The sequence below is a fragment of the Macaca thibetana genome, chromosome 16 (assembly GCF_024542745.1).
Source record: "Macaca thibetana thibetana isolate TM-01 chromosome 16, ASM2454274v1, whole genome shotgun sequence".
In the NCBI taxonomy this organism is placed as follows: Eukaryota; Metazoa; Chordata; class Mammalia; order Primates; family Cercopithecidae; genus Macaca; species Macaca thibetana.
This window is the reverse complement of record NC_065593.1, coordinates 47,930,436-47,942,695: the sequence shown is the minus strand read 5'-3', so window position 1 is coordinate 47,942,695 and position 12,260 is coordinate 47,930,436. Positions and strand designations below refer to the sequence as shown.

At 55.4% G+C, this 12,260-nt stretch overlaps 1 protein-coding gene across 1 annotated transcript in view; it reads left to right on the top strand.

Annotated features, from left to right (window-relative positions):
* SRCIN1 (SRC kinase signaling inhibitor 1) overlaps window positions 1-12,260 on the top strand; it is a 72,758-nt gene that overhangs the window by 28,010 nt on the left and 32,488 nt on the right. The window contains exon 3 of the mRNA XM_050762358.1: window positions 8,784-8,807. Coding sequence (XP_050618315.1) covers window positions 8,784-8,807 — 24 coding nt within the window. The remainder of the gene's footprint in view (window positions 1-8,783; window positions 8,808-12,260) is intronic.

The following is a 12,260-nucleotide window of genomic DNA, read 5'->3' as shown; positions in this document are numbered from 1 at the left end:
AGTGGGGCAGATGGTGGTGGCTAGGATGGCTGTGGTTGCTTTTGGATGGTGAATAGGAGGGGAGAATCGGGGCTGGAGGAGGGGAAGGAGAAGAGGAAGAGTGTATCAGGGATGATGAAGGGGAAAGGATGGACAGATGGGGGTTGGAAGAAGACCAAGTGTAGGTCTAAGGCTAAGCTGCCTGGGCCTAGAAGGCAATGACAGAAACACCTGGGCGACAGGGAGATGTTGGTGCCTTGGAGAGAAATAGGAGGGTTGGAGGGAAATGTTTGGGGGTGGGGGAGAGGAATATATGGAGACGGGTTTGAGTAGTGGGTAGGGCATTCTTGGGGACGCTCTTAAGGCACCAAATGCACCACTCAGGACTCCAGAGAGGCCGCAGCTTCAGGAGGAGAGAGTTGAGCACGGTCACAGCAGATACGAAGTGGACCTGGGAGGCTGAGTGGCCATCAGGGAGGAATGAGGTCTAAGAAGAGAGAAAGACCATGATGTTTGGGGAAAGGGGACCAGGAATGTTCTACATCCATGAGGAAGTCCCAGGGGAAGAAAGGCGCCTGGACAAGGGGCCAGCAGGAGGGTGACCAGCCCTTCAGACGTCCAAAAGGATGGGGAGAGAGAAACAGACATTGCGACTGACAGGGATCTGTGGGCGCAGAGGGTATTGAGAGCTTGTGTCTTGTGGTGTGGTAAAGTAATGGTCAATTTCAGGGGTTAGGAAGACTGGGGTTGGTAAAGGATCAGGAGCCCCAGCTACAGACTTACTTTGGGGAGATTGGGCCAGGAAAAGGATGAAAACAGCTGGGTGGAACTTCCAGGGGCAGCAGGCCTGGGAGAGAAGGTATGTCTAAGGGCCTCCTATGTTCTAGCATGTTCACCAGCACAGAGTGTGGAACTCAGTAAATACTTAGGAAATGAATCAAAGCCCAGCCACCCTCAAATTCATTCCTTTCTTCTTTCACTTATTCGTTTCCCCACTTAGAGTGTAAGTGGGTAGGATCTATGGCCCATTCACTTGCAATGGAATGCTCGGTGCCTAAGCATGGTGCCAGCTCAGGCAGTGTTTGTGGAATGAATGAGAGAATGAGGGAGGAATGAATCTGAGGATGCCAAGGGGAAAGAAGGCCATGGGAAACAGGTCCTAGAGGAATCTGGAAGGATGGTCTTAGGTGTGGGGTGGTCTTGGGGAATGAAGCAGGTGGAGTCACTTCCACTAAGATACAGAAAAGAAAGATATGCTGTGGGATAGAAACAACTGGGGGAAGGCTTCTCCTGCCCAGTGGTTCCTATTTCTGTGAGGTAGGTGTGACACCTTCAGTGAGGAGGGGACGAGAGCTGGGGAAGGGGGGATGGTAAGGAGCAGCTTCCTTGCCAGTGTGCAGAGGGGCATCCAAGAATTGGACACGAGGCCAGGCACAGTGGCTCATGCCTGTAATTCTAGCACTTTGGGAGGCTGAAGCAGGTTGATTGCTTAAGCCCAGGAGTTTGAGACCAGCCTAAGCAACATGGCTGTCTCTTAAAAATAATTTTTTTTTTTAAATTAGCTGGGCATGGTGGTTCGTCCCTGTAGTCCTTGCTACTCAGGAGGCTGAGGTGGGAGGATCACTTGAGCCCAGGAGGTTAAGCCTGCAGTGAGCCGGGATCGTGCCACTGCACTCCAGCCTGGGAGACAGAGTGAGAACCTGTCTCAAAAAAAATAAAGTGGAGATGAGGATTTCAGGAATGTCTGATAGGGAAGGCCCTGCCCTGGGCTCAGGGAAGCCCCGGGTCTAACAGAAAAGGCAGACATCCAGAAACAGAGCAGGGCTCTAGTTAGAGAGCCCTAAGGAAAGGACTTGCCAACCTAAGGAAAGGACTTGCCAGTGTCGCTAGACCCCTCTGCAGTATGAGCTCTGTGCCAAGGCTTACCCCAGGAATGCCCTTCCCTCCCAGTCACAGTACCCCAGCGGCTCCTGCCCGCTTCCCCTAATGGGGTGTCCCCCGCTTCGCACACACAGGTTGGCGGCTGGACCGTGGACCCCGTGTGCCTCCTCAGCTCCCTCTGCTCCCACCTCCATGGCGACTCCGCCCCCTCCGGGGCTGGCCAGCCGGCCCAGGTGAGTCACCCACCTCCACCCCACCCCCCAAGCCCATGGTGGAGTTTGGCTTTGGGGAGGACTTTTTTTTGGAGGGGGGGTGTTCAGGATTTTTATTTAGCAACCTTTTGTCTTTGGTGTAGGAGCCCCTACTTTCAGGAGACTTCTATGCCCCATACTCACATCTGCCCGATGTCTAATTCCCTGTCACTACCTCCCCAAGCCTGGTTGACTTTGGAGAAGGAATTTTTTGAGGGAACATACTCAGGATTTTTAAAAAAGTTTTTGTATCCCTTTCTCCTTTAAACAGAAATCCCCTGACCTTGCCCTGTGGGTTTTATGCCCTCCTCCCACTGAGGACCATCTTATTCCCCTCTCCACACCCTCCCCTTCGTTTCTGAGCAGATCCAGCCTTCCCCAGATGTCCCACCATCAGGAAGTTCTGCATGAAGTCTCTCTCTCACCCTTCTTGCTAAGTTCATGGCTTAGTCTCTAATTTTTAAGAAGACTTGGGTATCAAGTCATCTGTTCTGAACTTATTCCCCTCTTCCTCATCAAGCTTTGATGTCCGTTATGGGAAGATAGATCTTAGCTTAGACAGGGGCACATGTAGGCAGGATACTAGGGGCCTGGGCTCCCGGCTAGGCCTGGACATTGCTATGGGAGAAAAATAGGCATCTGAGGCCCAAAATAAGCATCAGAGTTGCAATGGGGAGGGGACAGCCCAGGGGAGGACTTGACTTGAGGATGTTCAGCTGTAGGAGGCAGAGGAGGGATAGTGGCAGGGAATCCAGTGGAAGCAGAGTGCTTGGGTCCTTACACACCCTGCTTCCCCCAGAGGACAAAAACGCTTGGCTTTTTCAAGGAGAATGAAGAGAAAGAAAATTGTGACCACCAAGGAAATGACAGGCCTTCAGAGGGAGGATGTTTTAGCCGAGTGTAACTCAAGTCTAGTAACAGATTGGCATGCTTGGCATCACTCACAGGGCATTCAGCCCAATTTCTTTCCCAGTTCCCAAGCCCCATCTTGGCTGAACTTTGGGGAATAGGAATGTGTCTACCCCCAAGGCTGGATGGCAAGTGGGACAGACTTGTCCTGAATGGCCAAGTGCATGGTGGAGACCAAAGTGGGGCTAGGACAGGGATGGTGATAGGACAGAGGAGGATGTGATATGCACAGGCAGGGTTGGGGTGCCTTGGCTGCCCAGAGGTCCTCCCCAGATGGAGCGTCTTGGGGCTGTGATAGGGGTTGGATGATGGACAGGAGTGAGGCTGGACTGGGTGAGCTCAGTTGTCCCAAGTCAGGGGGCTAGGGGGCTGGGGATTTTGGCCTGTCCACATCTGGGATCTGCTCTGATGGGGGAAAGGGGAGCGCTTGAGCAGACCTTCTCCTGGGGCTCTGTAATTAACCAGGAAAGTGTCTGTGCATAGGATCTTGTCATCACTTGGTGCTTATCACACTCCCTGCCCCTAAGGCTGAGTCTGAGGTTCCCTTTTGTCAAGTGCAGGACCAAAGACTTTGGAAAGGCCACAACCACACAGCAGGGCAGAATCAGAGGCCATCTAGGAAACTTAGGCATACTAGGTCTCCCAGACTTGGCTAGGGATTAAGTCACGGGAGAGTTAAAGGCCAAAGGTGCACAGCGAAGACCCCGCTGGGGAGAAGCTGTGAGCTCTGAAGGTTGAGCAGGAGGCAGAACACTGTCCTCTCCCTGACCCTCCACCAGGCGGGACCTTTAGGGATGGGGGCAGTGAAGAGGATCCTGGGAGGGTACCAGAGGTTGGACTCCAAGCCACAGCCCCTCCCCCGGCTTCCACCAGGCTGTCTAACCTCCCTCCCTCCTGCTGCAACCCGAGTCCCGGGCGCCGGGCCGGCGTATCGGGTGACCGCGGCGACGCAGCCACCAGCCTCCGCCGCTCCTCTGCGGGGCTGCGCCGGCGGGGCCGCGCCGGGGGAGGGGGCCGCGAGAGGGGATGTGCACGGCGGCGCGCCGCGCAGCGCCAGGTGGAGTCGCGGTTACCGGGGCGACCGGGGCCCGGGCCGGCACGGCGGCGGCCGCGGCGGCTCTCGCATTGCAGCAAAGGGCACCGGCGGCGGCGGCCGTGGCTGCGGAGGCGGCCAGGGGAGAGAAGAGCCCGGGCGGGTGGGAGTAGGGGCCCTCCCTCCCCCGCCGGACGCAGGACCTGGGGCTGGGGACCCCGCGCGTACACCTGTGGCCGCAGGTAAGGGGGAGCGGCTGTGGGGGCCGGGATCGCCGCCTCGGGTTGGGCGAGGGGCGGGGACACGAAGATGGGGGCCCGCTCCGCGGCACCGAGAGCCATCCAGGGGTGGGGGACGCCCAGGCCATTGCAGGTTCCCGATCCCTGAGAAACGCCTCCTCCCCTCCCCCACTGCATTAGGTGCCTTCGGCGTGGGCCGGCCCCCACTCCAAAATCAGGCTGGCGCCCCCTCCCCCAACCTCGGAAAGTCATGACCTTCCCGGGGTGCGCCCTCGCCCCCAGAGTCCCACAGCACCCACCCACACACACACTGCATTGGGAAGGAGATGAGGGTGTCATCCGCACATCTGGAGGAGAGGGTCGTGCATATACATCGCGGTGGGGGCAGGCGCCCGAGGCGGGGCGAGTGGCTTAGCCCCAGCCGGGGGGACGAGTGTTTACACGGACTCGTGTTCATGGGAGTTGAGAGGTGGGTGTGTGCACCGGTGCAGCAGAGCCAGGGGATTAAGGACCTGGTGCGGACCCGTGGGTTGCTCTCCCTCCTTGGAAGATGCGTGGTCGGGGCTTGAGGTCAAGAAGGGGTCATGCGCTCACTGAGCCTGCTGGGGATGCCTGCCCAGGGGAGGAAAGAGACCTCAGCTGGCTGGGCCAAGCCTCCCCAGGGGCCCTAGCCCCTCCACTCCCAGGGCATGAGGGCTGAGGAGGGAAAGACCGGCAGCAGGGGAAGTAGGAACCCGGCTACCAGTGGCTAGGATGGAGGAGAGAGGAAGGGAGTTAACTCCTTAGCTTCCAGAGGGAAGAAGCTGTTTCCTCTTCTCACCAGGAGTTTGAGGACTCCCTGGCCTGACTTCCTGGGGCCTTGAGAGACGCTCCCCTCCCCCGTTTCTCAAAGCCTGGTCCCTAGGGTCCTATGCTTCCATCTTACCCTCTTAGAACACCTCTCATTTTGCCCCAGCTCCTTTTAAGATTCCTCCCCACAAGTGGTTGCCCCTGCTGGGGTCTCTCCTACTCACTCCTTTATTTATTTCCCCCTTTCACTGTCTTTTGGGAAGGTGAGACCCCCTCCCTGACTATGGCAGAGGGGGGCAGCTTTGGCATTGGAAGATTTGGCTTGGAGTGGACAGCCAGACCTCTCCTGACCCTCCTTGCCCTCTGCCCTCCTAACTGGGGGGTTTCTGGTGTTGGGAAATTCCCAGGGAAAAGGCCCAGAAGGCTGAGCAGTGCTGGGTGCCAGGAGATGGAGGGAGTGGTGCCAGACCTGAGCATTCAGAGATCCCACCCTTCACTCATGGCTCGGTCCTATTTTATTGACATTCATTCATCGTTACATACTTGTTGAGCGCCTGCTATCCACCAGGTACTACTGGGCACAGCAGGAGGAACAGATACCCTGGAAAGGGGTGAGGAGGTAAAGGGTGCTGGAAGTTGGAAGGAGAGTGACTAGGAATGTCCCACCTTAGAGAACAGGGCAGGAGCCGTTTGCTCTCAGTCACCCTAGTCTGTCATGGGTTAAAAGTCATGGGTTAAAATCCTGGAAAGAGATAGAGAAGGGGATGGGCGATATCCCCGGAGGCCTCCCCCACCTCAGTTTATCTCACCAGAGACACTGAGTTGCCAGGAGACTGTGGGGTGGGGCCACCCCTGGTTCGTTCCTGGTGGGGCCAACATGAAAGAGGATCATTCTTCCCACTTTCCAGAGGGAGGACAGATGATGGAGGGGCAGGATTCACTCACGTACTCTACAGATCAGAGCCTGAAGCTCCATATTTTGATCTCAACATCTCTCATGCATCCAAGTGACCAGCACAACCGCAGCCCCTCTTCCATCTATATCCTTTGAGGGGCTTGACTGGTCTTTCCTATGGCACTGATGCCACTCAGTCCTCTCCCTTGGCTGCTGCTAGTGATATGTCCCTTCCAGGTGACTGCCCCATGGATGTGCACAGCCTTGGGACCCTGGGCAGGCCCACGTGGAGGCCATAGCCAGTGTGGCTGTGGCTAGGCCCTGTCCTTATCTCTCTCCCAGGACAACGAGGTGGGCCCCAGTCATCCGAACAAGGTACCCTGAGTCTGATGTGTTGACACTGGTGGCAGGGTGGGAGACAGGACATCTATCTCTTTTGCATCAGAGGTCACCTCCCTGACTCATGATATCTGGAACATGATAGGCATGGGACAGTGGCACCCTGATCAGGGGCCTTCTCTTTGTACATGGGTGGCTCTGAGGCCGTGTGTGTGTGTGTGTGTGCGCGTGGTGTGTGCATTGCTTTGTGTGTGTTTCGATAGCCGGGGTTCGTGTCTCACTGTGGGTGGGCACCGTGTCTCTGTTTCTGTGGCTGCAGTGTTTTGAGGGTGAGTGTGAATGCTATCAGCACCTCTTGTCCTCTGTGACTGGCTGTGGTGCTTGTGAGAGTGTGTAAGCGAGGCAGGGGCCTGGAGGGAGGGGAACACGTTTGTGTATGAGTGGGGGCGGTCTATGTGTGAATGTCTCTGTCTCTGAGTTTCTGTTTGTTTCCAGGGCTGTTTCTGACTGGGGAGCCCCTCTCTCAGTAGGGGGGTGTGTGTGTGTGTGTCGCTCTGGGTGTCTGTGGAGATGTCCTTATCAGAAGATGTGTCTGAGAGTCTGGGCTCAGCTGTGAGTGAGCCTGCATGTTTCGGGGAGCTATGGGTGGCCCATGTGTGTGCCACCCGTGCCTGGTGTCATAGTAGTGGTGGGTGAGGGACTCGAGGCCTTCTCTGCAGAGCAGGCCATCACCGCTGGGTCTACAGATGTGACTGTCCTCAAAACCTTCCGGTGCCCTCTGCCTGCCCCCACGTGTCCACTCCCTTTGCTACCCCTCCCCTTCCCCAGGCCACAGTCAGCTGCTGCTGAAGCCTGTTACTTGGCCCCTGGTCTCCCCTACCCTCAGTACCTGTGGGCATCCCCTAGCACCACTGGGGGTGGCCTCAGTCCAGAGATGATTCCAGGCATTGGCTGGGACACAGACTACAGACTTTGTTGTCCCCTTCTGCTGCCTGGTATGTGACTGTTTGTTTGTTTGTTGTTGTTTGTTTGTTTTCCAGAGCGAATGTTGGGGGAAGGATGGGGATGATGGCTTAGGAGGGGGTTCTGGCAAATAACCCTCTTGGTCCCAGCCCCAGCCCAGTGTCACCCCTACCCCAAAAGTCTGCCTTAGGTAAAGCCTCCAGCCAGAGTGTCCCTCGACTCAGCCCCTTCCAACTCCTCCCTGCCAGGAAAGCATTCAGGTGGCCCAGGACACCCTGGCATGGTGTTTCTTCCCCCAGGGGCGCCCTGGATGTCCCTCTCCTCTGCCAGTGGCTCTAAGGCCTGGGGATGTTGTCTGCTCGTGCCAGGCACCCCCGGGCCAGGCCATCTGCTGCCTCCATCTCCCTGCTGAGGCTGGCACCGGTCAGCAGGGTGCCTCGGCTTTGCCAAGAACCAACCCAGCCCCAGGGCTGCTCCTTCCTTGTACTAAGCCATCTGGAAGGGCCTTCTGGTCTCTAGGGAAGGTAGGGCAACCCTCGGTTACTGCAAATGAGGGGGACTCTCCAGCTTCCCATTCTAGGGATGCTAAGAGGGATGCGAGGAGCACTCCTCAATCCCAGCCAGCCACCGTCCCCAGTCTCCCCAACTCCCTTCACTGCCCCCAGCTCCCCAGCCATTGATTGCCCAGTGAGTGAGGTTCCTGGCATCTGGCTGCTCTGCTCTGTAAACTAGATCCATTATGCTGTATAGGCCTCTCTCTCTTGGCCTTGGCCCCTAGCCCCCCTCCTCCGACCCCTGCCCCATTCACCCTGATCCACCCGATCCACTCCTGCCCCAGGGTCTAGTTCTGATTCCACTCTGCTCCATTCAGACACTTTCTGCTTGTCCACCCAGAAGTCTAAATACTTTCTCTCAGCAGTTATGGCCACTCATCATCTGGCCTCAGCCTCCCACTCCCCACCCTTTGCAGCCTAATCTGCTACTTTCCCAGCTGCACCCCAGCCAATGTGGACTAGCGACTTCCCTCAACTCTGTCTCCACTTGTTTGCCCCTGGGCACTTGCCCACGCCATACCCCCCTGCCCAGCAGGCCTCTCCTCCCAGTCTCCAGCTGCTGGTTTTTCCAGACCCATCTCAAATGCCACCTCTTCCAAGCACTGTTCCCTGGCCTGCCATTTCTCTGACCCCACAGCTCAGCTTTGTCACTGCCTCTCTTGTGACTGCCTCATGGGTTTGCTCTATCACCATCCTGTGTGCCTTTTCCCACCGGTAACTCTGGGAGGAGTCGCTGTAGCGCCTGCTTGGGGCCATCCTGGGTATACCATGGTGTTCCAGGTCTCAGTAGAGAATGGATGTATCAAGCATGACTTCCTTCCTGCTCCTGGGAGGGTGGCGGGCCCTTGTCCTAGGGCTGAGTGCTGAGTTCCAAGGGTCTCTAACCTGCCCCTGCCCCTCTTTTCCCCTCCTGGGCCCCCTCATAACCATCTCTTCTCTTATTTCCATCAGCAGCCAAACTACTGGAGTTTCAAGGTCAGTGTGTGATGCCTCTGCTCCCATGACAACTGCATGTGCTCTCCCTCCCCTGCCCCTGCCTCTCCCTTGCACAGGCTTTGCACTGGGGTGCGCGTCTGCACGGGCACCTTCTGGTATGGGCGGTGGGCCTTGAGGCTGCAGGCTGTGGCTGCTGCTTTGGGAGAGTCTGGGTTCGCCTGTCAGGGGCTTGGGGATGGAGTGGGAGTTTGGGCCACCCTTGCTGGGGGTCTGGGCTAGAAATTCTCAGTTCCCAGGCATCCCTAGCCCCTGAGGGGCATTTTGGAATGGCATACATTTTCCCTAGCCTGGAGAGACTGCTGGCTCTGAGTTAGGGACCTAGACCCTTGTTGTGGGCCCTCTTCTTTGAATTCATATCTCACCTCCCAGGGAGGCCCTGTAACTGTGATGGGTCCCTCTTCCTTTTCTTTCTCTCCACCATGGGGGCTGGTCAGTGCTAGGCAGGAGACTCTTAGTCCTACACCCTCAAGCCTTTTGTCTAAGTGGAGGGCTAAGCTCAGGGATAGGTACCTTCCTGCCTCCTCCTGAGCTCTGGCCTTTCCAAGCTGAGAGAGCTGTCTGCCCTTCCCAGGGTATCCTGCTGACCCCTGGGGGAGCAGCCTCAGGCACCTGCTTGCCTCCTGGAGTCTCTGGCCTCCCAAGTCGCAGGCATCATGACAGGGGGTGGGAGGCATCCCACCCAGACTCCCCAGGTGTCTTACTTGCATGCATTCTTCCTAGCACTGCAAGAAGTCCTTGAATCAGAGAATCATGGAGTCAAAGTCACAGTGTCAAGCATAGCCTCTTTGGAGGAGGCAGTTGAGGGTAGTGGTTAAGTGCATGGACCCCAGAGCCAGGCTGCTTAGTGGTGAATTCCATCCAGTGTGCTGCTAACTAGCTTGGTGACCTGGGGCAAGTTACATATCCTGTCAGCCATGGTTTCTCCTCTGTAGAGTGGAATGACAATGTCTGCATCATAAAATTGTTGTAAAGACAGGAAAAAGAGGCCGGATGTGCTGGGTCATGCCTGTAATCCCAGCACTTTTGGAGGCCGAGGCATGTGGAACGCTTGAGCCCAGGAGTTCGACACCAGCCTGGGCAATGTAGTGAGAAGTTGTTGGCTGAGGAGAGAGGCTGAGGTGGGAGGATCACTTGAATATGGGAGATTGAGGCTGCAGTGAGCTATGTTCGCACCACTGCACTCCAGCCTGGGTGACAGAGCAAGGCTGTATCTCAGGAAAAAAAAAAAAAAAAGAAAGAAAAGAAAGAAAGGAAAGAAAAGAAAGAGAAAAAAAGAGGGGATGCATGTTCCTGGCAGTGCCTGGCTCCTGGTGAGCCCTACATGGTAGCTCACCTCATTAGCTACTGAATCATGGACTCTGCCTTGATTCTCAAACCTAGAAATCAGAATCGCCTTAGGAACTTGTCAAAAATCTCGAACCTCAGGCTCCAATCCCCAGAGATTCTGGTTCAGTGAATATGGGGTCCTGGAAAGGGTATTTTAAAAAGCTCCCAAGTGACTTTTTCCTAGTCTATGGACAACCTCTGGGAATCTCAGATCCACGAGCACTCCCTGAAACACCCTGGTGATAGGCGCTCTCTACCTCCCATGGCAACCCCTGTCCTATCTTTGGAGAGCTCTGCTTGACTCACTGTTTTGTTCTTCTGCCATCTTCCTTATGGTGGGGAAGTCCTTCTGGATGTTTCACTTTCCTCTGCCCTATTGTCTCAGCCCAAGGATGGAGAGAAGTGGCAGCAGGTTTTCCCTCCTCTCGAGAGGGTTTTCTGTACAGGCTGTGAGAATGGAAAGGTGCCCATGGGGCTAGGAAGTGGTGGAGCATCTCTTCTCGCAGGGTTTCTGACTTCTTGGCAGGCAGCAACCCCCAGGATCCCTGCCCTGCCTCCCTTTATTTGGACCCCTGTTCCACCTCCTTACTGGCACCTCACTGGTGTCCCCCCGGCACCATGGCCACCCCCTACTCTTCATCATTGCTGGCTGCCTCATGCTGCCTGAATTCTGTAGCCCCTCATCCACACCAGCCTGGCAACCACTGACCTTTTAGTTGCCAGGCAACCCCATGACCACCAGACCAGACCTGGTTCCCCACACTGCTGCAGAGCTCCCCGCCCTTCAGCTGGGATGAAGGTGAGACAGGGGGGTGTGGGCTGGCACTGGTGGTCAGCCTAGAGCTGAGCCATAGCCTCTCGGTCACAAGCACAAGTGGCCCCTCCCTGCTGCCCCCGGCCCGTTTCTGTGCTGCCTTCCTCCTGCCAAGACCCGCGCCCGCCCAGTGGTCAAGGCATTGTGCTTGAGAGGGGAAGCTTCCTGATCCTCACATCTGATCTATTATGGTCCCCAAACCCTCAAGGCCACCTTGGGGACAGCTGGGCATACTGCCCATCAGAAGAAGATGCTCTCCCTTTAAGAGTGCTAATCCAATTGGAATATTAAATTGAGTTAATATGAAGATGGAGATTAATTAGGGGTAAATCAGGAATTGGGAAGAGAGGGAGCTGAAGAGGAGAATAAATCATTCCTTTTTAGAGATATTTTATTGTTGTCTTTTTTTAATTATAAAAGGAATCTATTCACACAGTTTTGTAGAGAAATCTATAAAGTCAAAAAAGGAAACTGTCAACCCTGACATAACCAGTGTTAATGGTTTTGAGTGATTTGTTGTTAAAAATAGACAATTTGTTTTACAAAAAAATGTAATTGGGCAACATTATTTCTTGACAGTATATGTATATGTAATACATATGTGTATATAATGCACATAACATGGAAAGATGTAGATCAGATTCATTATCTCACTCCTTGTACCAGTTTTTGTACAACCACCAGATTTCTTGCCCAAGGACTAGGGCAGAATGTCAGGGGCTGTGGTCCTGAGTGACATCCCCAGGTTTCAGCCAAAAGTAGGCTCTTAAAGTGTGGTTGAAATAATCCTGACTCCTCCTCCCCCACGGAGAGAGCCATCAAGCTATCCTGTGACATCCTTCCCTACCCCCAGCCAGATATCAGCCTCAGCTACAGCTTCAGAGAAGTGGCTGCTGTCTCTCAGAGGGTCCTGGGGGAGGTTGGCTGGCTGTGTGGCAGCATGTGCCTTGCAAGGAGGGGCTGAGGCCTGGCACATGTGTCATGTGTGCATGTGTGTCACATCAGACTTAACATGTGCATTGTGGGCACTGGGCAGGTCGTCTCAAATCCAGGTCCAGCTGGCTTTGAGAAGTTTGGGATAGTTTTCTCAGTCACCCTAAATCAAGGACATTCCCTCTGTCCAGCTCTGTCAGGGTCTGCATCCCCTCAAAGCTGGGATCCTGGGGTCCCAGCTCTCTTTGCTTTCTCCCTGGGCCCTGCTTCCCACCCCACCCCCACCCTCTGAACTCCATGAAGAATAAATTATCTGCTCACAAACCCGCCACTTAATTAATGTCTGGAACTAATGCCCC